The 22,691-nt window shown below is 33.7% G+C and overlaps 1 protein-coding gene across 8 annotated transcripts in view; it reads right to left on the bottom strand.

The window, feature by feature from the left end:
• Window positions 1-22,691, bottom strand: part of LOC121371658 (spectrin beta chain-like) — a 93,544-nt gene that overhangs the window by 36,583 nt on the left and 34,270 nt on the right. For 7 of the 8 annotated variants that reach the window (XM_041497709.1, XM_041497710.1, XM_041497715.1 and 4 more), the window contains exons 9-29: window positions 22,355-22,537; window positions 19,651-19,908; window positions 18,174-18,312; window positions 17,236-17,401; window positions 16,647-16,891; window positions 14,801-15,001; window positions 14,311-14,427; window positions 13,954-14,031; window positions 13,398-13,562; window positions 12,727-12,929; window positions 12,219-12,315; window positions 11,675-11,803; window positions 10,893-11,009; window positions 10,278-10,556; window positions 9,573-9,662; window positions 8,175-8,252; window positions 7,161-7,187; window positions 3,208-3,380; window positions 1,734-1,824; window positions 1,034-1,180; window positions 230-496 (exon numbers count right to left, since the gene is read on the bottom strand). In XM_041497709.1, coding sequence (XP_041353643.1) covers window positions 230-496; window positions 1,034-1,180; window positions 1,734-1,824; window positions 3,208-3,380; window positions 7,161-7,187; window positions 8,175-8,252; window positions 9,573-9,662; window positions 10,278-10,556; window positions 10,893-11,009; window positions 11,675-11,803; window positions 12,219-12,315; window positions 12,727-12,929; window positions 13,398-13,562; window positions 13,954-14,031; window positions 14,311-14,427; window positions 14,801-15,001; window positions 16,647-16,891; window positions 17,236-17,401; window positions 18,174-18,312; window positions 19,651-19,908; window positions 22,355-22,537 — 3,250 coding nt within the window. The remainder of the gene's footprint in view (window positions 1-229; window positions 497-1,033; window positions 1,181-1,733; window positions 1,825-3,207; window positions 3,381-7,160; window positions 7,188-8,174; window positions 8,253-9,572; window positions 9,663-10,277; window positions 10,557-10,892; window positions 11,010-11,674; window positions 11,804-12,218; window positions 12,316-12,726; window positions 12,930-13,397; window positions 13,563-13,953; window positions 14,032-14,310; window positions 14,428-14,800; window positions 15,002-16,646; window positions 16,892-17,235; window positions 17,402-18,173; window positions 18,313-19,650; window positions 19,909-22,354; window positions 22,538-22,691) is intronic. The other variant, XM_041497714.1, reaches the window with a different exon arrangement.

Raw genomic sequence — 22,691 nt, 5'->3', positions numbered from 1 at the left:
ATGCTTAAATCAGATGAATAGGTGAAAAATCACATCCTTGATAATAACAATAGACAACATCACATGAACTGAACCCAAAACTCATTACAATTCAATACCCCAAAAAGACGAAAGATACATCCAAAGATGTTTATAAAAAAAATACAATTACAATTTACAGTTTCAACCAGCCTCGGACAAACCTCACTGGCTATGGTACCGCCACTGTGCAGATACAGATGATACTTACATTTTGCTTCTGGACATTAAGGTTGACAGTGGTAAGGTCCTTGCCGAAGTCCTCCGATGTTATAACCTGCGACTCGAGGGTATCGATCCAGCCGTCAACGTCATCACAGCTCTGTTTGAAGAGCACCGAGCGATTGGCGTCGAACAGCTTCTCTCCCTTCGCCTTGCTCGTCTCCTCCAGCTCGGCCCACTGTTCGTTGAGTTTCTTCAAGATAGGCTCCAGCTGTTCACAGCATTCGGGCTTCTCACGCATCAGAGCCTCACCCTCCTGTTAATAGATCATATTTAATTTTAAATTTAACTCAGACCATGGCAAGATTGAGCTTAGTGTGAAAAAAATACAAAATAAACAAACACATCATAGAGACCAAAATGTATGAGAATGCATAATTGATGAACATTTCAGAGATAAATGATAAAAAAAATATTGGTCACAATTTAGTCCTGATGTATCTTTTAATATTATCTATTTATACAGGTTTTATTTTCTGACAATATGCTTTGTACAAAATTGTATAATAATCATGCAAATGTGAAATAATTTTTTTTTAAAATAGCACCAAAACCCCTAACAAAAACCTCAATTGTTTATTCATTTCCAAATCAAGATTTGAAATGTTGGGGTAAGAATTGCAGGATTAACTTGCAGGTGACAACACACTTAACAAATTTATTTTATGTAATCAGATGTGAAGTAATTAACATTTAATGCAAGAAACAACATTTTAACAAGAAAGACCTTGCAATGTTGTAAGCCTAACAAGTACCTTTAATCAAAACCAATTATAGGAACTGAAACACAAACCTGGATAAGGTGGTCCAGTCTCTCTTTATTTGCAGCAATCTCCGATTCGAAAGCCTGGTGTCGCATGTACTTGCTGTGAAGATTCTTGGCATCTCTGTACGATTCGTCTTGGGCAGCAGCCATCTTGTCATTAAGCCAGTCGCTCAACTAACAAAGAATATAGTAAATCTTTCAAAATTCAGTGTCAGTATTAAACAACAGATCAGTTAAAAACCGTTGTCAATAAACCCAGATTTGGATGAGGAGATCATATATATGAACAAACTTTTCTTTTTGACCAACTTCCCTCAAAATAAGTCAGCATTTAACAATTTATAACGAACATTTCTATTTACTTTAACAATTTTTAATATACAGAAAATGAGTTTGTAAAAGATGTCTTAGTACTAAATCAACATAAAGCTTACAGATTACAATAATGGAGTATGACATGTGGAATGGATGGCCACATGAGACGAAAGGACTGATAGAATGAATAAATGAATGTTTAACGACACCCAAGCACAAAAATAAACATTGGCTAACAGGTGTCATGTAAATAGAAACACAGTATTTACCTTTTAGAAACTGATAACTGTACCATGACTGACCAATTAAAAATATTAATAATAATTTTGTATTGAAGACAATAAAAACATCATTTCGAACCAAGTGTACAACCAAAGATTAAAATAAACCAAACTGTGTCATTGCGGCATACCTCGTCAGTTTCCTGCAGGAACTGTTGCAGCATGTGCTGATCTTTGAGACGCTCCAGTTGGTCATCGGCTCGCTGACGGTTGTTGTTTCGTCTGAAAAACAAATAAAAAGATTTAAAATTTTTTTTAATACTCTATATACTGTCAGAATCCTTAACTATTGCTTATTTTCATACTTGTCTGTAAACAGATAGCTGTTGCAAAGATTTTTTTTAAATTGTAGAATGAATGTTATGTTCCATTTTAATATTAACATTAAACTTGTGAGGCCATTAAAATGTTCATGAAAATATTTCACATTAAAATCCAATTTCAATTTTTAATAAATATTAAAAATATTTTACAGAAGTCATTTCAAAGTATTAAATGTTCATTAGAAGTAATTAAATAGAAAAGGCTTTTGCAATGTTCTACAAATAAGATGTTTTGTATTTGAAGGACAAGTTCAAGTATAGAAATATGACTTTGGGAATTGTTTGTTTTTTTAGTAAATGGTCTAAATGTACAGTCTGCATTTAACAAGTTATAATGAATATTCCTATTTACTTTAACAATTTCTTAACAGATAGAAGATTAGTTTGTAATATTTATCGACTAGTGTTAAATATAAAAAATCGACTTCAGGGAGAAAAACAAATTTTTACTAAATGGGCTAATGTACACAGTCTACATTTAACAATTTGTAATGAATATTCCTATTTACTTTAACAATTTCTTAATAGACAGAAAATTAGTTTGCAATATTTATCTCCAAGTGATTTCCTCTTTGAAAGCAGCCGTTAATCCCAGAAAATTAAACGTGGAGAAAGCAACTGATAATACTGCTTTGAGTACATTACATATTAGAGATTACGATCTTGGTAGGAATGCACAAGATAGCATCATTACAAAGTGAACATCTGGAATTAATAGAAAGCCAAGCATATTTCATTTCACATAGAACTTCACTGTACAAGCAGGCATTCAGTTACATAAACAGGCTGTGTTTTAGCCAACCGGTTAAAAACATGCTTAATTCTGAGGCAATAGGGGTAATTAATAATAGCATCATTTTCTTAAGTTATATACTACATTAACTCCTTATAAATGATCATTTATTCAAATAATATGCTTTTAGCATTAGTCACGCCTTCCTCTGCAGTAGTATTAATCTCGTACCTGCATTTTAAATGATGCAACTGACATGCACCACAACAGGCATATGTATCAAAACTTGCATAAAAATATAATGAGCACTGTGATTAAAAAATTTAAAATCAACTTTATTCAATATGTACAATTCAATAAATGCCCAAAAAAAAACCTACACAGAACATCTGCATTTTAACACTGAGTTGATCAATTACCTTTGAAGCATACACTTTCTGTCTTCTCACCACTCCCACTCTTTCCTCCCATCTCATTTTCCTTTTTCACACTCATCCACCAATTTCTATTTATGTATTGTTTACTTTATTAATTTTTACTTCAGCCTACCTTTCATTGATGTTCTCGGCTTTCTTGTGTATTTTGTCAGCAGCGAAGTGGTTCTCATCAATGAGTCGGTCAGCGAACTGTAGTACTGCATTGATCTTCTCATCATTGGCATCCATTGTGGTGATAAACGCTTCATGGCGTTTGATCAGATTCTCTGCTTGCTGGACAGAATTCTTCAAAACATAAAACAAAATAACCAATTAAATCTTCATTCCACATATGAAAGTTGATGAATAAATAATCAACTCTGAATAATGTTTGTTTCATCTTCAAATAATTCATAAAATACAAAAAAGAGAAAAACTCCATTTAACTACTTGTATTTATGTAGTATTCATGACTTTGAGTCTTAATTTTAAAATGACCTACAGACCCAATGATCTGCAAATATGTCTCAACAAGGCTAAATGACACATGTCAATTATTCTAACACCTCACACACATATATGCCAAGATATATTTTTGTGTGTGCAATATTGCACCGAAGAATGTGCAAAATGTGTGAGGTACTTAATATTCACAGCTTCACTAGTTAGGACATTAATTTGACAAAATTCTTCCGAGGTTCGATAAGCAGGTCTTCATTAGTTGTTTTATTTTAAGCAAGACGCAGATTACAGTTATTTATTTTAGAACCGTGTACATTCATCTTCTGACCTATTCACATTTCCAAATATGTCATTCTTAATTGTTCTCAGTCAAGCTATTTTTGCTCCTCTGCATGTATACCATTTCTGAAGCATTTTTGGTAGAGCAATTTGTTATGCAACGATGTATGACCTTTGTGCAATGCAAAATCTAGTGTTATTTTTGTCTATTTTTTGTTTTATTTAGTTTTAAATGTATAATTTGAAATAAGACTTAAAAATGTCTTTCTTTGCTGCAATATTCTTGGGTCAAATAAAAAATTATTTAACAATATTTACTTTAAAGATTATACAAAAGCTAACAAATAAATCTGTGTCCACATGTTGTAGTGTAATTAACTGCACTAAAAGCAAATTCACATGTAGAAATTATTTCTAATTATATTCTGAGATTTAGACCATATATCGCAGAATCAACAATAGGTATTTGACCAGTAATGTCGTTTTTTTTTTTTTTTTTAAATTAGTTGAATGAAATATGTACAATACTTTGTCTATGATTAATGATAACTAAATGTAGTTTACCTCACAACAAATACATTTAGTCTACTGATCTATGCTGTGTTTTCTCAATACATTATTATGATTAATACCGGTATATAATAAAGCATGCATTTTAATTTAAAGTTGCATAAATATCATGCTAAATTTATGACACATTATTTACTTTAAGCATTTATTTTAAAATAATTTAATAAATATAAGCCATGACAAGTCAGTTAAGTGGGGTTAATAATAGTAATTATTTGGGGAATTAATAAATTATGCATTATAAATATTACAAATATTGGTCATTTATGGTCAAGTACTATAATGAGGGCAAATCTTACTGGCTAATGAGGTATCTGAAAAGTTCTTAAATAATATGGATGTAGTATGCATTATGTAAGCATTATGTAAGCATTATAGAAACAATTAATATCCCATGTTGTGGTATCATACACATAAATGTCGACTTGTTTTAATAAATACACAAACACCAGTGATTTATCCAGGCATTATGTGGGTCAGAAGGTGGGCCCCTTCCCAAAAGAAAGTGGCACTGAAAATTCCTCATTTCTATGCTAAAACTTCCCAATATATATATATTTAATAACTGGTATGTCTCTTCTATTACATTAATTTAACCGAGGTGTACTGTATCATTCAGTGGACTGAAAACATATCCCTAGTATGATTTACTGGCGCTAATTATTCCAATCCCATTGGACATGGGATCCTGGATAAAAAAAATCCTGGGAAAATCCCATCACGCACACACACACACACACGCACGGACGCACACACACAAACGTGCCAATACATACACACATTTTCAGTCCTATGTATAAACCATAAAATACAAAGAAAGCCATCAGCCCCTTGTCAGATGGAATAATGTATATAAACTAAATATTGAACCAAAACCGTGCTGAAAATATGCTACTGGTGACAAATTGACTGTGATAAGGCTATTAAGCCAAGTAGCCAAAAGGTTCAATTGTCACAATCCTACCACTGCCAGATTGTGAAAATGCCCTCAGTAAACCAGCATAACATGTGACTGCCCATAAACATGAAAATCATGTCACATCAGTCAAAAATTGTTTAATCAGAATATAATACTAATCGAGTTCGGCAGGTTAACAACCAATGCATCATCTTTTCTGTGGTCACATTACAGCCCAGACGTAAATGAATAAATAGTTCAAAACATATTCCTCAAATGGCAGTTGATAAACGCCTCCACACATTACAAATAGAGGATAACGCACCACCTCATTAGACACATTATTGGCAGATTACAGGCAGAAGATATTGTACAACCCAGTTCGCTTAAACACAACATGAACTGCATAGAACAAGGTCATCACCACTTTCTTTCAAACGTGTGGGATGAGATGAGAACCAGGCTTGATATTCAACCACACCCAATAACCTACAGTAGTTGGAGGTCTCAATATAGTGGATATGGCACAAGACACACTGGCTTCCCATGACGTGCTACCACCACACTAGTTAAGATGATCTGGCAGTGCATGGTATGTATATGCTGGATAACAAATGTTCACTATAGATGGAAAGTGCAATAGCATTTTTTTTTCAATAAGGGCAAATAAATAGTCTGAAGTCAGAAACATCAGGATACTATTTTCTTTTTGCTTTCTTTTTTCAATAAGGGCAAATAAATAGTGTGTACTGTAGTCGGAAACAACATCACAATACTATTTTCTTTCTGCTCCCCACCCCCAACTCAACAAGGGCAAATAAATAGTCTAGTTAGAAACAATATCAGGATACTACAAAATTTCCAAAATGACATCAAGTATAAGCATAAAATTCCTTCATTACTTGACAAATGACATGAATCAGCATTATTTGACAATTAAAAGCAAATAAAAAAATTAACCAGACATGTTCAACTTCAAAGGAGAAAAACGTCACTGCCAAATTTCAATAATCTTACTTCAAGTAACTAAAAATGTCTACACAAAGGCCATGCTGGTATGCATACGTGAAGAGTAACAACATTTAATCACTAATAAAAAATAATATTCCTGTCCTGTGTCATAAACATTGGCTTTGCCATAGTTGTGAAACAGAAAACAGATTACTAGTACTTCTCTGTAGCTAGTCACAGTGCCAGACAAATCAAAGTCAGCTGAGGTAGTAACAAACTAATAATTAATTTCAAATACTTAATGAAAATAACTATCCAATAAAGTACTGATCCCTTGGCAAAACTGAAAAATGCTGATAAATTATCTGGGATTTAATTACTTGGTTTCAAAAAAAAGAAAATGGACAGGATACTACAAAAATAACAAATAAAAACAACATTAAAACCCCACTAAAAGCAGTGCCCTTGCAGATTCCAACACCAGAGGATTGCTTTTAGCTTACAGTGCTTTTGCACAAGTGAAATAACACATTTTAATCTTTTTACAAGTAACACTAAGCCTCTGAAATAAAGAATAAAAAAAATTTACAAGAGAAATTTTTTATGAATTACAATATCTATACAACATATAAAGCAGCTATTAAGTTCAGATCACTTGGTGATGGCAATTTAGTAAAGATTATGAAATAACATATAATTATAAAACTACTGTTGCAGATCAATTTTCCAACTGTTTTTGCAGTGGAACTGTCAAATTCCACTGCAAATTTCAAGGGTTGTATACAGTAAGTTGTTTATTAAGCATATTTAGACATAATTAAGCGAAATAAATCTAAATGTCATGCTATGCATGCATGGATGAGATGTATGAATATCATGCATTACAATACCAAGGAATGTATACTGAAGCTACACAAATGGTTTACCTGTCTATCTATTAGGCCAACTGTACTCTGCATAACAGAATGTATCACGGAAATGAGCATTACAAACATGAACAGCTATTATTACTAACATATGGTGCTTTGACAAAAGTTACAAATATTTCTACAATTTACACATAACAGGATCCAAAAAGATGATACTGCTAGAAAATGTTTTTTATCATAATTTCTTAGCTTACACAATAAAGTGTGTTCAATAGGCATATGCGTAAATAATGCAAAACACATTTAACATTTAGGGTGAATGAAAACAGAAGACTCTAATATTTTTAGGATCCCACTTGCATTTTTGATAAATGTCAAAGCACCATATCTATTTGAGTAAAGTTACTTGAGATGGAAACGATCAAACTATTAATAATGGACAATGATGTATGTTTGCATGAAATATGACTGAATACACATTAACTTGGTGACAACATGAGGAACAAATTTTCAAAGCCTAACGAGGAAACAGCAGATGATTAACAATGATACAAAAACTGTGGACATGAGAATATTTAAGCTGTGTGCTGCAATTTGATTTTTCTTGGTTATTTTTTCCAGTGATAAAAGTGAAGAAAGATGATTCACACCATGCAACACTCTCACCAACAATGTTAGTTTTTAAAATTTTAATCGCAGTCTTTAATGCAATCAAAGTTAGTCAAGAAAATACAGATTACAAAAACCAAACTTGTTTAAGAACTAATAAATTATTCTTAAATTTATACATAATCATCTGCTTGATAGTAGTATATAACAAAGTACAGGTCTTTGAAAAACATTTTAATATATTTCGAAATACTTTTATTTACATAACCAGGTTAGTTGAACACATGTATATGATGCATTATATTAAAAAAAAGCAATTTAAAAAAACTTTAATCAGTTTTGAATTTTATCTTGACAATGAGTGCCATGTTGATTTGTGATGCCAAACAATGAACTATCTACAAGCTGTAAGATACGTTCTATTGAAGGAACAACGTCTCGAGAGGAGAAAGTGTAACTCACGGGCACATCCTCCTTCGACAGGAAATTCTCTTGTTGATTGAGCAGAACTTCCGCTTGTTTGGCGTCACGAAGGAACATCTGAATTATAACAAATGTATTTAAATATTCTGAATATTTAACAGTTGAGCACATTGATTTAGAATATCTTGTGTGAACAATTCAAATTGTAAAATGAAACATTACTAAGATCAACAAATGGTGCATTTTAGATAAAATATTCTAGATGAATTTCATAACGTTCCAGACGTATAAAATCTTGTAAATATATTTATGGATTCCAAGTCTGAATTTGCTGGCTCTCTTCAATGTAAATAAAATATGAAATTTTTTATGGTTGAACAGCACACCCTACAGAAAGACTTGTGTCAAAAATCTAATTATGTGAAAAATTGTCAAAATGTTAAAATATTTTAATTCCTAGTGTATACCTAGTACCGTATTTTCCCCATGTATTATGCGCACCGGTGTATAATGCGCACCCCCCACTTTGAACGTTTATTCCAAGAAAAAAACATGAACCACAATATAATGCGCACCGTTTTTTTAAACCACAAAATCGACAGTGAATGCAAGATGTACCGCTCCCCCCCCCCCCCCCCCCCCCCCTCGTCACCAAAATTAACAAAAAGCGAAAGAAGCAGTATATGCAAGAAACCAAGAAACCAAACTTAAGTTAGGTATTTGAGTACATAGACCTACATGTCACATTAAACAAAGGCTAGTACTTGCGTACTTACATGTCACAGACTCACACGTGCTTAAATCAAAACAAAGTTATATACCCTGTAAATGACTAATAAATATATGAAAACAAAAATATAGAATAATACATTTCGTTCTCTTGGCTAACGTGAATGCGCGAGATTTCTAAATTTATAATAGTGTGGTATATTTCCGGTTTGCCGGAAATGGCCGAATTAAATCTCATGGAAATTTAAAATATTTACGGTCCAGTTTTGTCATTTTTGTGCACTTTTTGGCGAGGTATGGATACTTTTGTAGATTTATTTTGCATTTATTACAACCATCACAAGTGAAAAGTGATTTTTAAGAGGGTTTTGGCGTTTCGTTGTAATGAACACTGTCAATAACCTGTAAAGTACCGTAAACTACCGATCTGCGATTTTTCATGGGTGATCGCTGGACATTTTTAAAAGATATTTTTTCTATTGCTATGTATAGTGCGCACCCCCATTTTTAACCTGTATTTTCTGGAAAACAAGTGCACATAATACACGGGAAAATACGGTAGTTCAGACTAAACAGAAGCCGCTGAGAAATATTGTCAAAATGTAAAGATATTTTAATTCCCCAGTGTATACCTGGTAGTTGAGGCTGAACAGAAGCCGTTTTGAAATCTTGTCAAAATATTAAAATATTTTAATTCCCAGTGTATACCTGGTAGTTGAGGCTCTGTGACAGAAGCTGTTGTCGGTTCTCCCACATCTGGTGCAACTCCTTCCAGCCATCATCAAGGGCTTGAAGACGCTGTAATGATGTACAAGAAATAACATGAATGTAAAACTGCACATTTGGTCAAGATAAAATAAACAGGGATGTGATAGGCATTTAAAGTAAAAGCTGAACTGATTTTAAAAAACTGAAACCTCTGTACCATACCTGTATAAAGTTCTTCTTTTTTTTTTAGCATTTCACGCAAATCAAATCCAGTCTACAGTAAACTTCGTGAAATTTTTTTTACACAAAAAAGCTAAAATCAGATAAAAAGCTGAAAAATCACATCCCTGAATAAATATTAATGAAATCATAAAGTCTTAAAGTAGTAATCTCAGTATATTTTTATTATTTAATCATTTAGAACAGATCACCTGTCGTATGCCATACTTTGATGATCTTTGGTCTAGTCACTAAACTTTCTACTGACTGAGCTAGATCCCGCCCCATGATATGGTCAAGTATGGGTTACCCAACACTAGCAGTAGTTATGTTAATTCATAATTATTTATTTTTTAACATTAAATTTGATCCGTGGACAACTTTTGCAAAATAAAACACTAAACATAATTTAACATTCACCAAAATTCAGCACATGAAATGAGCTATCTTTCATTTATGTATCACCACACGTCAGCATTTTCATACCTGTTTGAGGAACATGTACTGTGGATCATGCTCCTGGCCCTCAGTCACCTTGTCACCAAACTCCTTGATCTTGGCATATTCAGGCGCATATGCGTCGATCTCATCCTTGATCTGCTGGTGTTGGTTGAGCAGTTTCTCTGCATCAGCAAGGCTGTTGGGTATGTCCTCAGAGGCGATGGCTGTCTGTGTGCGAGCCAGCCACTGCTGGAAGTGGTCCAGGCTGCCCAGGAACCGCTGCAGTTCTCCAGCCTCTCCTAGTTTCTCATCCCGCTCCTTCAACTGTAATAATTAAATAAATCTTAACTATTAGCGTCTAGAACAGTTGACATACAAAGATAATAAATTATCAATAAGCCAAACAGGAACATTAATAAAAGTCTATCATTGAAAAAAATTGAAAGCCAAAATTGATATAAAATGTTTTTCAAACAAAGTTTAAAAGCTTTATCAAAAACGAAACAGAAATGAAATGGTTGCTTTATGAAGTTTTGCAACAAAACAAGAACAATTATTGGGGACATGTGTCTATTATTTCAAATGTGGGTAGTCAGACAGGCAGATAAATAGTATTACCAAAACAAAATGTCTCGCGATTAGTATAAACACAGAACTAACCATTTCTTTGAGGTCCATCCAAACATTGTTGATCTCTGCAATTTTCTCCCGAATAGCCTGGGCTTCTTCTGGCTTCTCGTCTTGAAGCTTTTCCGCTTCATTTTGTAGAGACTCCAGCTGAACAGAGAAATATAAAACATACAGGTTCACTTAACATGAGAATGACTAAACAATAAAGGATATAGCAATGACACAGAATAAAAAACCCACTATCACAATCAACATCAGATGGTAACAATTTACCCCATCAAGTATAAAGTCAATTTAATGAAAAAACTGAAGACTAATTTGCCATTGCAAGAACATACTATAAAGATAGACTGTTTCTATGTAATAGTATTAACCATCAAGTTTCACTTCTTATATACTATTAAATTGTGAACACATATATACTCCAACATGCATGAACCACTGAGGTACATGGTATGCCAATCAGGAGTTTGATGGAGAATCCCACAAATCATTAAATGCGTTACATCAATGGATAAAAACTTAGGGCATTCTCATTATGCAATTAGTCACACCGACTTCTTGTATGAGATCAAATTGTACTGCAAGAACACTTAAATAGGAACAGTCGTATACACACACGATAGAGTCGCTACAACAAATTTGCATGCAAGTCAGTTCAACTAATCTCATAATGAGAATGCCCCTTAAAGATCTGACCCAGAAACAAAACGTTTACTAATGGACAGACGGATATTATGACCCGTAAAAGACAGGAGTATAAAAATAGTCTCACATTTTGCGAATGTTAAATAGTTCAATTTTTTTTTTACCTTGGCTTGAATGGCGGCAAGATCTCTCTCCATGCCACTGAGTCTGCGCTGCAAGGTCATGACACCAGCAAGGTCATTTCCTAACTCCTCCGTGGATTCAATCACTTTGGTCTTCTCGTGAATCCAGCTCTATAAAGGAAACAAGTCACATCAAAGTTTAACACTATATGGTTTATGCTGTTGCTTGCAAAATCGCCAAATACTAATTAAAGTTGAATTTGGCAAATATATTTCATTACAAACTGCCAAAAAGATAATTTGAAAATCATTTGTCGTTCATAGATGGACATCCATTTTTGCTGCTTGGCTAAATAAAACTTAAATATGGTGACAGATTTTCTTAGCAAATTCGCCAAATTGCAAATATTTTATGGGCTTCAAGAAAAACGTATTCGATATATTTCATTCCAAATTAATGCACATAATTTCACATGTATGTTTAATTAACAAAATATTAATTTTATTATTTAACAAAATAATCAGTACATTTACCTATAAAAATGAGCAAATGTAGGCTATATTTTTGACATCACGTCCTACTTACAATTGTCTCATTGCATTCAATGTGGAAGTTTTGAAGTCCATGAGCAAGATTGATTTCATCACGTTTCTGGTCCAACATTTCACGAAGGTTGTTCCAGCTGCAACAAAAACAGAAAATATAGTTACATTCCAGAATAATTTTTATGAACACTTACTAAATATATGTTAAATTTGTTCGTGAACATTTTCATTTAGTTTCCCAAATGGTCAATTTATTGGTCCTCAAATTTTTCATTTGTCAAAATTTCTAAACTGGTACATAATATTTGTGTACCTAAGAATATTATCACTCTTGCATGAAATTTGATCAGTTATCTTTTTATTTCCTGTTGAAATGCAATCCACAAATTTTTTTAAGAAAAGTAAACGAAGTTATTTTTCCTGTCAAAAATAGTTCCAACTGATGAATGAATGAATAAATGAATGCTTAGATTAAAAATACACATAAGCTATTACGTGTCCATCCACTTGTTACTGTTTTCAGCTTTACTGAGGGTCAAACAACGAACCTTCCATTGAGCTTGTTCTGACGGGCGACCACTTCTTCAGCATTAGGATGCTCCACCTGAAGAAGTTGTCTTGCCAGCTGGTTGACGACGGCCACCTTCGACGCAGAAGAGTTCATCTCATTCTTGAAGCTTTCGAAACGGTGCTTCATTATTGCAAGCTCTTCAATATCATCCGTTACAATGATCGTAGTAAGGAATTTCTCCTGCAAGAACAATGTAATTAAGATAAAACTTAAGAGATTGTTTTTTCCCATTTGCCATTTAGTAATTATTGTGCAATTTGCTTCTATTAATTACCTTAGAATTCCTGCATCAATTGAATATATTTACTTACAGACATATACATTAATTTTATATCAGATTATTTTTGTGTAAAAATAATCACAGAAGTATATAAAAGCAAGCATAAAATAGAAACTGTACTAGAGTGTAAACAGGTATGACAGACACTAAGCATATCCTTCCACAATGATTTCAATTGTTAAGTCAGGGTATAAAACAAATAATATCAATTTTTTTTTTTAAAATACAAGTTTAAAATATGAACTGTTTTAGAGACAGTTTAAAAACACGACCAACATTAAGTATATCCTTCCACATTGATTTCAACAGTTATCTCGGAGGATGCAGCAAATCATAAATATTCTCACTTGGTGTTTAAAATCACTTACCTTCTCATCAATCCAGGTCTCAACTCCATCTGCTTCATTAAAGAGCTTGTAAAGCGAAAGAGCATCAAGCAATCTCTGTTTGCGGATCTTGGCCAACTCCAGAAGTTCTTGATAACGGCGGTCGATGCTACCAAGACGACTCTGGACATCTGGTGATTCACGGTCCTTGAAAAAGATAAAAATTAACACTCATTAATCACAAGGTAAACATTTGTAACAAAAAACAGATACAAACTTGTTAGCAGAATATACTGCTTTCGCTCTTCTTCTTAAAACAAAACTGAAATGTAGTTACTAAACTGTAATCATCAATTTTTTAAAAGTTTTTTTTTATCATTGATAAAATAAAGTATTCTTACAAATTAAAAGCAACCATTTTTAATGGTTTAATGTAGTAGAAACCTTTTCAGAATATTTTTATTCCACATATAGGCCCTATTGGATTTTTCACATTCACTCACAATACACAATATATAAAGCAAAAACTGATTTACACTATGTGTGTAAAATCCATTAAGTTTGTTATAACATTAACTTTATTCTATAATGAACTCACTTGTTCTCCGAGGTTCGTAGCTTGTTCATGAAGAGCTTCTATGACACTCTGGTAGTTCTTAAGGTCATCAGTCACTTCCTGCAAAAATAAACAAGTATTATAGTAACTTCCTAACTTACCAACATGAAATTTTCCATGTGACAGAAAATATTAAATATTGTAATTATTATGTCATGCACCAATATGTAGTAAATCAATAAATATGGTTTTCAAACCTGTTGAACAGTAAGCATTGATTCATCTTTTTCTCAAATCATTGCCATCCATTCTTGACTGCAGCCGAAATGTGCAATACTATGTACAGATACATTCTGCTATTTTAAAATCTATAAATATATTAAATGAAAAGTTTCTTACTTTGTGTTTCTTCAACAAGAACTGAACGCTGGCTTCATCCTTGCCAACGTCTTCACTTGAAACAAGACGCAGCGTGTCCACCATCCAGACATCAACATCATCGGCATCAGCAAAGAACTGAAAAACATACATACATTATTCTTCAAAACAATGACAGACAAACCGACATGAATCTAACACTCTACATTATATGATGAGTTACTTAAATCAATTAGCAAAGTAAAAACCACAATACTGTGTCAATATTTCTTTCAAATTTTAAAATTCCAGTTAACTACTTTCAACTTGAAAAGCAAAATTTGTTTTAACCCATATTCAATCATAACTTCAATTTTATATGCCTAAACTGCAAAATCTTTAGCTTTTACTTTAATTTTCTCTATTATTTGTTCAGTCATAATATAGGTCAATTATTATAAATGTGAAACAACTAAATTTTTCATGCAAAATATTTTTTCAATATAGCAGATAGTGGTTGTGAGTACAATACCTGATAGAAGTCGACAGCCTCATTAAGGCGCTTTTTGCGAAATGCAGCCAAGTCAATGAGACTTTCCCACTGTTGGTTGATCTCATCTGTGCGAGACTGAATCTTGTCTGCACCGAAATTCCCAGCATTGATGAGGTCATTGCCAACTTCAAGGACGGACTGTAGATGACTGTGCCGGGCAGTCATCTCATCTTCCATGGCCTGAGAAAACAAAAAATATTAGGGAATACAATATATAAAATATATCTTAGCAATTGATGTCACAAACATGGATGAATGTTTTCATGTCAACATGTTTCAAGTTATGTAGGAAAAAACGAAGTATGTTACCAGAGCTAGTAGCTCTGGAACTTGCCAATTTCACCGATCGCGAATTTTAAAATTAATTGCTGATTATTATTTTTTAATTTGGTGAATAAATTTCCTGTAATAATTGTTATTTTATTAGAGAATAACTGGGTGTTTGTCCTTTTTAAAATTTAAATAAATGTTTTGGCAAAATTTTCTGCTCACCCAGAGCTAGCCCTGGATATATTATTTTTATCCATAAACATTTAATGGAAATATAAATATGAATAACAAGAATATCAAACATAGCCTCATCCAACCACCTGCTTATAATTTTGAAAAAGACCCAAAATATAACTTGGATTTTAAAGTCGTTCTGTGATCTTCTATTCACTATGTACCAAATAAATGCAAATTGATATAGATAATAACAGTCTGACTTTCTGTTTATATAATATCTTCAAACAACTGTCGAAAGTCCACATCTAACTGGAAGATTCATACAATGGTACACATGCAGTTTTCTAATTTATCCATGGCTATACAACTATTTTATACTTGTCTTATTTGCAAGTAACAAAGTTTGTTTTGTGTAATGACACCACTAAAGCACACTGATTTATTAATCATCGGCTATTGGATGTTTTCATTACCGTATTTTCCAATGTGTTATGTGCCCTTTTTCCCCCCAAAATACAGGTTAAAAATGGCAGTGCGCATTATACATAACAATAGAAAAATAAATTATCTTTTAAAAATGTCCAGCGATCACACATAAAAAAATCGTCGATCGGTAGTTTACAGGTTATTGACAGTGTTCATTACAATGAAATGCCAAAACACCCTTAAAAATCGCTTTTCACTTGTGATGGTTGTAATAAATGTAAAATAAATTTACAAAGGCATCCATACCTCACTAAAAAGTGCACTGTGAATATTTTTAATTTCCATGAGATTTAATTCAGCCATTTCCGTCAAACCAGAAATATACGACACTACTATAAAATTAGAAATCTTAGACACGAGAACCAAATGTAATATGCTATATTTTTGTTTTCATTTATTTACTAGTCATTTACAGTGGATGGGTATACACTTTTGTCTTGATTTATGCATGTCTGACATGTAAGTACGCAAGTACTAGCCTATGTTTTGTGCGATATGTAGGTCTATGTACGCAAGTACCCAACTTAAGTTTTTTTTCGCTTTTAGTTAATTTTGGTGACAGGTGGAAAATGGTACATCTTGCATTCTCCGTAGATTTTGTGGTTTAAAAAACTGGTGCGCATTATGTTGTGGTTCATGGTTTTTTTCTTGGAATAAACGTTCTAAGTGGGGGATGCGCATAATACATGGGAAAATATGGTAGTAGCAAGGGATATTTTATATGCACCATCCCAGACAGGATACCTTTGATATACCAGTCGTGGTGTTTTGGCTGGAATGAGAAATAGACCAATGGGCCTACCGACTGGGATCGATCCCAAACCATCAAGCGAGCACTTTACCACTGGGCTATGTTGTAAGTAACCAGACAACTGATTGCAACCTAACAGACCTTGTGTTTGTTGAGTAGCAGGTGGACACTGGTGAGGTCATGACCCAGGTCAGGCGATGACATCAGCTGCTCCTTCTCCTTGATCCAGCCCTCCTCATCAGCCATGTCCCAGTAGAACTGCCACATCTTTCGCGACTCCTCCAACCGGGCACGGCGCTCTGCTGCAAGCTCGTTCAGTTCATCATATGCAGCGTTCAAAGTGGACTTTCTTTCTTTTACCACCTCAGGGTCACACGGAAGGAAGCCTACAAATAGATAAAAGCAATTTAATTTGTATACAGTTTGGTTGTTTGAGCTGTCTGTCTCCAAACAAATTGGAATGATAGACAATGGTGCATACAACAGTAATTTAGTCAAAATTTGAAAACAATTTCATGTAATTATTTAAGATTTAGGTTAATAAAGCAAAACTACAACTAGTCTATACTAAAACATGACATTGGGGGGGGGGGGGGGGGTTATCCCAATCAATATGAACATTAGTTTCCCCGGTGTTTACAGATTGAAGCACAAATGCAAGGATGTAATGACTGATAGAAAACATTTATGATCAGAAAAGACGAAATTATAACTGTATAAATATGAATACCTCCCAGCTCCTGGGAGTCGTCATCAATGAACTGAGACGCCGAGTTGTTAACCATCTTCACCCGTTCACCAACAACGTGAATGTCGGCCTCCAGGAGACTGTGTTTCTGTAGAAGATCTTCCACACCCATCAAGTGTTTTCCATAGTCTTCAGACATCAGTCTAGCCTGTAACACACAATTCAACAAAATTTAATAACATATTCAGTTATTTAAACACAAGTTCTACAAGTAAATGCGAAAAAACCATAAAATATTGCCAAACCATAAAATATAATGTCTTTAGTGCAATTTTCAGTTATTAGCACTTGGTTTTTTTTTTTTGCAAACAGGATGTTTTTTATTGGGTGTCCAGCTGTCCAATAGGGTGTATACTACCAAATCAAATCCCATAGACGACAATAGTAACATATGTGGATAAAATTCCTACCTGCAGTGTATCAATTGACATAAACATCACAGATATAAATACTACCACCCCTCATCCTTAAAGTGACTCAGAAAAAATTGGGGGTCAAGCTACTCATTTCTGACATAACGGGTAGCGTCTATGACTACCCTAGTTCCACATAAAATTAACCCTTTTTTTACAGGTACTCCCATACATGTTTCAAGCACAAGGCTACCTGACACAGTGGTACTAGATGAAATAAAACTGCAGACATTTTTTGGCCAGATGAAACTTTTTTTTCTCTTTTTATAACCAACACACTCACATTTTTCACCAATCACAGGACTTGTGGTGTTCACTTCTCTATCAGAAGTTGGATGCACCTTAAACTTTGACCCAGCTGGAAGTTATTTGGTTTAGTACTTCCATTAACATCTCATACCATATTAATGTCTGGTTGAAGATGCTACAAGGTTTTTTTCACCCCCACTCTAGCCACCATTGCTTTGTTATTCTTGTTTTGTAGTTTTATACTGTACTGCTGTCTACCTTGATTTCTTCCATCCAGTCGAGAATGTAGAGCATTTCCTGGAAGATCTTCTGCAGGTTGAGCGTCATCTGGAGTCTCATTCGACGGGTACGGAGCAGCTCCAGCAGGTACTTCCATAGACGCAGGACGTTGTCTTTCCTACAATATAAACAAAGTAACAGCATGTCACAAAATCTGGGATTCAAATATAAAAGGAAAATCAGGAAACTTTACAAGGTCTTAACCTTCTGACTACTGCAGGCGAGATATCTCGCCCGACGTCACGTCAGTCGATATACTGTACACTGTATACAGTGCATTCCCCAATTCATATTTCCCGCCGTTTTGCACACGACACTCACCGGAAACGGAAATATAATTAAAGAAAAAAGTTTTTTTTTTTAAATGGTGGCTTTTGTTTTGATTTTTTCAATTGAAAATACCTTGAAATTTTTAGTTCAAAAAGTTGTTTTCGACAAATATTTTCACTTGACAACAATGGCGGCACGTCGCGGTCATTTTCAGGGATCGATAGCTGATTGTGACAGCTAATTTGATAATAAATTTGATCGTTTTACCAACAACGAAAATTACCAAATATTGCAATATGAATCGTAGTTCGGGTTTTAAAAAAAATTCTGGTCAGAAAACCACTGTTATCGGGAATAATGGACATAAATACTGGACAGCTGGCCACAAATGCCCGTAAGTAAACGCAACTTTTTCGATTTTTTTTGGCCTAATTTTAATCACCATTAGCCGATCTAAAATAATAAAAATTACAAAAACAGACACGAAAATAATACTTACCGATTAATATATGAACTTTATTTCATGTTTTTATAAAACATTTAAGTGAATATATGTGAGTAAAAATTATAAACTTGTACCCACTCAACGTGGTTTTTGTTAAAAATTAATCCAGTAGTCTAAAGGTTAAAACATAGGGACTTGTTAGATTGAAAAATAATAAAGTTAAAAATAAAGTTAAAGTTTGTTTCATTTATTAAAGCACCTTGATTAATTAATCATTAGCTACAGTATATTAAATATTTGTAATTTCAACATGTAATCTTCAGCAGCAACCTGTTCTATTTTTCCATTACCCATAAGGGATCTTTTATATGCATTAACCCAGACGGGGGGGGGGGGGGGGGGAGAGAGGAGAGAGGAGAGAGAGAGAGAGAGAGAGAGAGAGAGAGAGAGAGAGAGAGAGAGAGAGAGAGAGAGAAGAATTTCTGGCAGTGTTAAAATCCAAAACTGCCTCACAAGATTAAGGAAATATTTACATATATAAATATTTAGACTTTTTTTCTTTCTTTTTGGAAAGAATTTTTTTTGTTTAAATATTACTACTTGAAACTATTTATTGTGTTAGATTAATAATAATATACATTTCAAATAATAAAATTGTAAATTGTTTTGCTATAATTGCTCAGGGTTTTTTAAAAAACATATCATTAAATGTCCTGACAAACGAACAAAATTTGTCCTCACCTTGCATTTATTCTGTCTATATCATGGTAGTTTTCTTGGTCAAGTTCGTTTGCCACAGACACAACTGCCTGAACTCGTTCCTCATAGGCGTTGATGTCCGTCTCAATGGCTTCGTGTTTCTTGGTGGCTGCTTCAACAGCGGCTAGATCACGTCCAAAGTTGTCCTGAGAAACCAAACGTTGGTTCTCACTCAACCATGTCTCACGCATTCCAGCCTTCCTGTCAAATCGAGCAGCAAGCTGTTCCAGTTTCTCTTGTCTGAAAAACAACAGCATTATCATCATCTAAAATATGCAACCAGACATATACATATGACAAACAAATAGGAGCTACTAGAATTCTGCGTAACGTTTTTCAGTGCACTGTGATGGACATCCATAGTTGCAACTATAAACCAAGTTTCAATGTTTGTGAGAAACTGAAAATTTTAACACAAAAGCTGATGCCACTGAACCCACTGTCAGAAAAAACCCCGTTTCTCACCTTTTTAGTTCATAAGGGCAAGACAAAAACTAAACATTTACTTTAACATAACAAAATACTGATCATATTTCATTTGTTCCCTAGAAGATAAAAAATATGAAATAAAACAGAGACCAGAAAATATAAATGAGCCCACTTTAGGAAATAAATAGAAATGAAAAACAAAACTCTTAGACTTTTGACATTTAATTTTTAATGTTACCGTAACTCTTATCCACCCAGCTTTACAGCCAGACATCATCATCACTGACCCAAGTTTCCAAAGTGAAATATTTAATTTTGAACCTATATTATTCAACTTCAAATTGTAAAAAAAATAACTAACTAATATTTTGATGTGTGTCATAGTTTAGAGGACATATTAGTGAGTCTAATTAGTGAGGTTTTTTTAAAACCCTATGATCACAATTCATTACATGATTGCTAATGAGTTTATTTTCACTTTCAATCAATGACAAGTAATCCATCCACCATATACTTCAAAGTCTGTATTACATCCTTTACAAATCTTCAGTTTTCATTAAATAATAATGTCCAACCAGGGGTGGGGAAAAGCCCTTTTCTCCCGGTCTGGGACCGATTCTCGATCTCTGAGACCGAAATTATTTTTTTAAAACGTGTGTTTGCCGGTCCCACTTTTGTCATTCTTGTCGGTCCGAAGCACCTGTCCATTTCTATTATTGGAACAAATTCTTATCCGTCAAGTGGACAGGCCTGTCCAGACATCGGTATCTCATGCATGATTTAAAATAATAAATAAATAGTGGTCAATATGGCTAGTGGCAAGACGTCTGTGATTTTGAAGTCTGCCTAAGTATATATCGCCAGTCACTGAAGTCGGACCTACAGTAGTGTCCATCCACAGCCACTAGGCTAGACATTAATTTTGTCAAAGTTGCTGAGCCGATCAAGAGATTAAACAGACGTTAACAATAACACCATTCTTGGTGAGAGAGCCATCAAGGTATTACACTCCAATTAAAACAAAGGACCCAGAGTTTGCAACTGGTTACAATCAACACCTGTCAACACCTATGTACGGAGATTTGTCGGGTCGAGTGTCCCAGTCCAAAGCAAGAGACTTTTGTGCAATACAAACTGCTTGAAATAGCATAAAATATACTGAAATAATCTATAAATGTATTTATTGTTGACTGTTCAATGTAGTCTATCCAATAATTATAAAGGATTTTAAAATTAACAAAAGGTTTCCACTTTTTTGTTAACAAGTGGGAGTAAACAGAACAGCTACATGTACTGGTTATCTCAAGAGCCAGTAGAAGTCAAATTTCGTCCAATCAGTGATGACGTTATTAATCTCTTTGTCTAAACATGTGCTAGCTCAGGCTGTCAAACGCTTCAACGGTGCGATCTTTTATTAATTTTCAGGACACAGTACTGAATACTGGTACTTTTTATACATATATGGGATTTAAATTCATAGCTTTTATTCCTTTTTTATATTATTTATTCCATTATGTAAAATATATACAATTTGTGGGGTGGTTTTTTTTTCACTAATGTGATAAAAAAAAAGAAGTGTTTTTTTATTCCTTTCTTTTTCCCCCCATCCCCCTCCCCCCTCCGTTAATGATGACATCAAGCGGGACCGATTGACAATTTTATTTTTCCCCACCCCTGTGTCCAACATAATGTCCAACATCTTTTAAAAGAAATAATTATACAAACAGTGAGAAATCGAACCCATGTGCACATTACATCATCAGTAACATTTACACAAATTCAGCTTTAAATTTAAATTTAATGTTTTTTGTTTTCTTTTTGATATTGCGATAACAACTTAAATACGAATACCAGTCAACAAAATACACTCAACGTGTTTGATTGTCATTTCTAGCGTTAACAGAATCAAGACAGACGACTCTATGAATGTTGACAGCTGTGTTTACGAAGACCAGTCGCATCTCGACTAGTCAAGAATGAGTTTTTACGTTAGTTTTGCGCATCTCGACTGCAGTCAGGAATGAGAGGCAAAGAGTTAAATCCAATTTCATTAAAAACAATTTTAATAACTTAATTCAATTAAACAAAACATCAAGAAATTACACCTTTTTTTTTTAGTGTAATCTATTGTCTATTCATGTTTAATTTCAGAGTATAAAAATTACATATTACACAAATCTATGTGATTAATCTACATAGCTCTAGGCATCCATAGTAAAAACCTAATTTGCAAATCTCAGCTCAGTGATCTTTCTACCTGATCAATTCCTCTCGAAGGGCAAGTTCTCTCTCGTGTTCAGCTTTTTCTAGTTTTTCCCAGGCTTTGTTTATATCCGAAAGCATTTTCCCTTCCTTCGGAAAGTATGGACGCTGGTTGTTAGCTCGCATCTTACTCTGAAGGGTGAACAGAAGGATCTCAAGGTTGCCCTTCTCATCAAACCTGAAAGGAAACAACAGTTCCTTAACCAAGATACTTCACTGCATTATATCATTTCCTTACTTAAAAATGTTTGTAATATTTACATATATATATTTGATGTCCAAATTAATTAATACATCTAAGAATCAATTTACATTACAACAAATATGTGTAT

Source organism: Gigantopelta aegis, chromosome 4, assembly GCF_016097555.1.
Source record: "Gigantopelta aegis isolate Gae_Host chromosome 4, Gae_host_genome, whole genome shotgun sequence".
In the NCBI taxonomy this organism is placed as follows: Eukaryota; Metazoa; Mollusca; class Gastropoda; order Neomphalida; family Peltospiridae; genus Gigantopelta; species Gigantopelta aegis.
The sequence above is the reverse complement of the archived record's forward strand: the minus strand, read 5'-3'. Positions and strand labels throughout refer to the sequence as shown.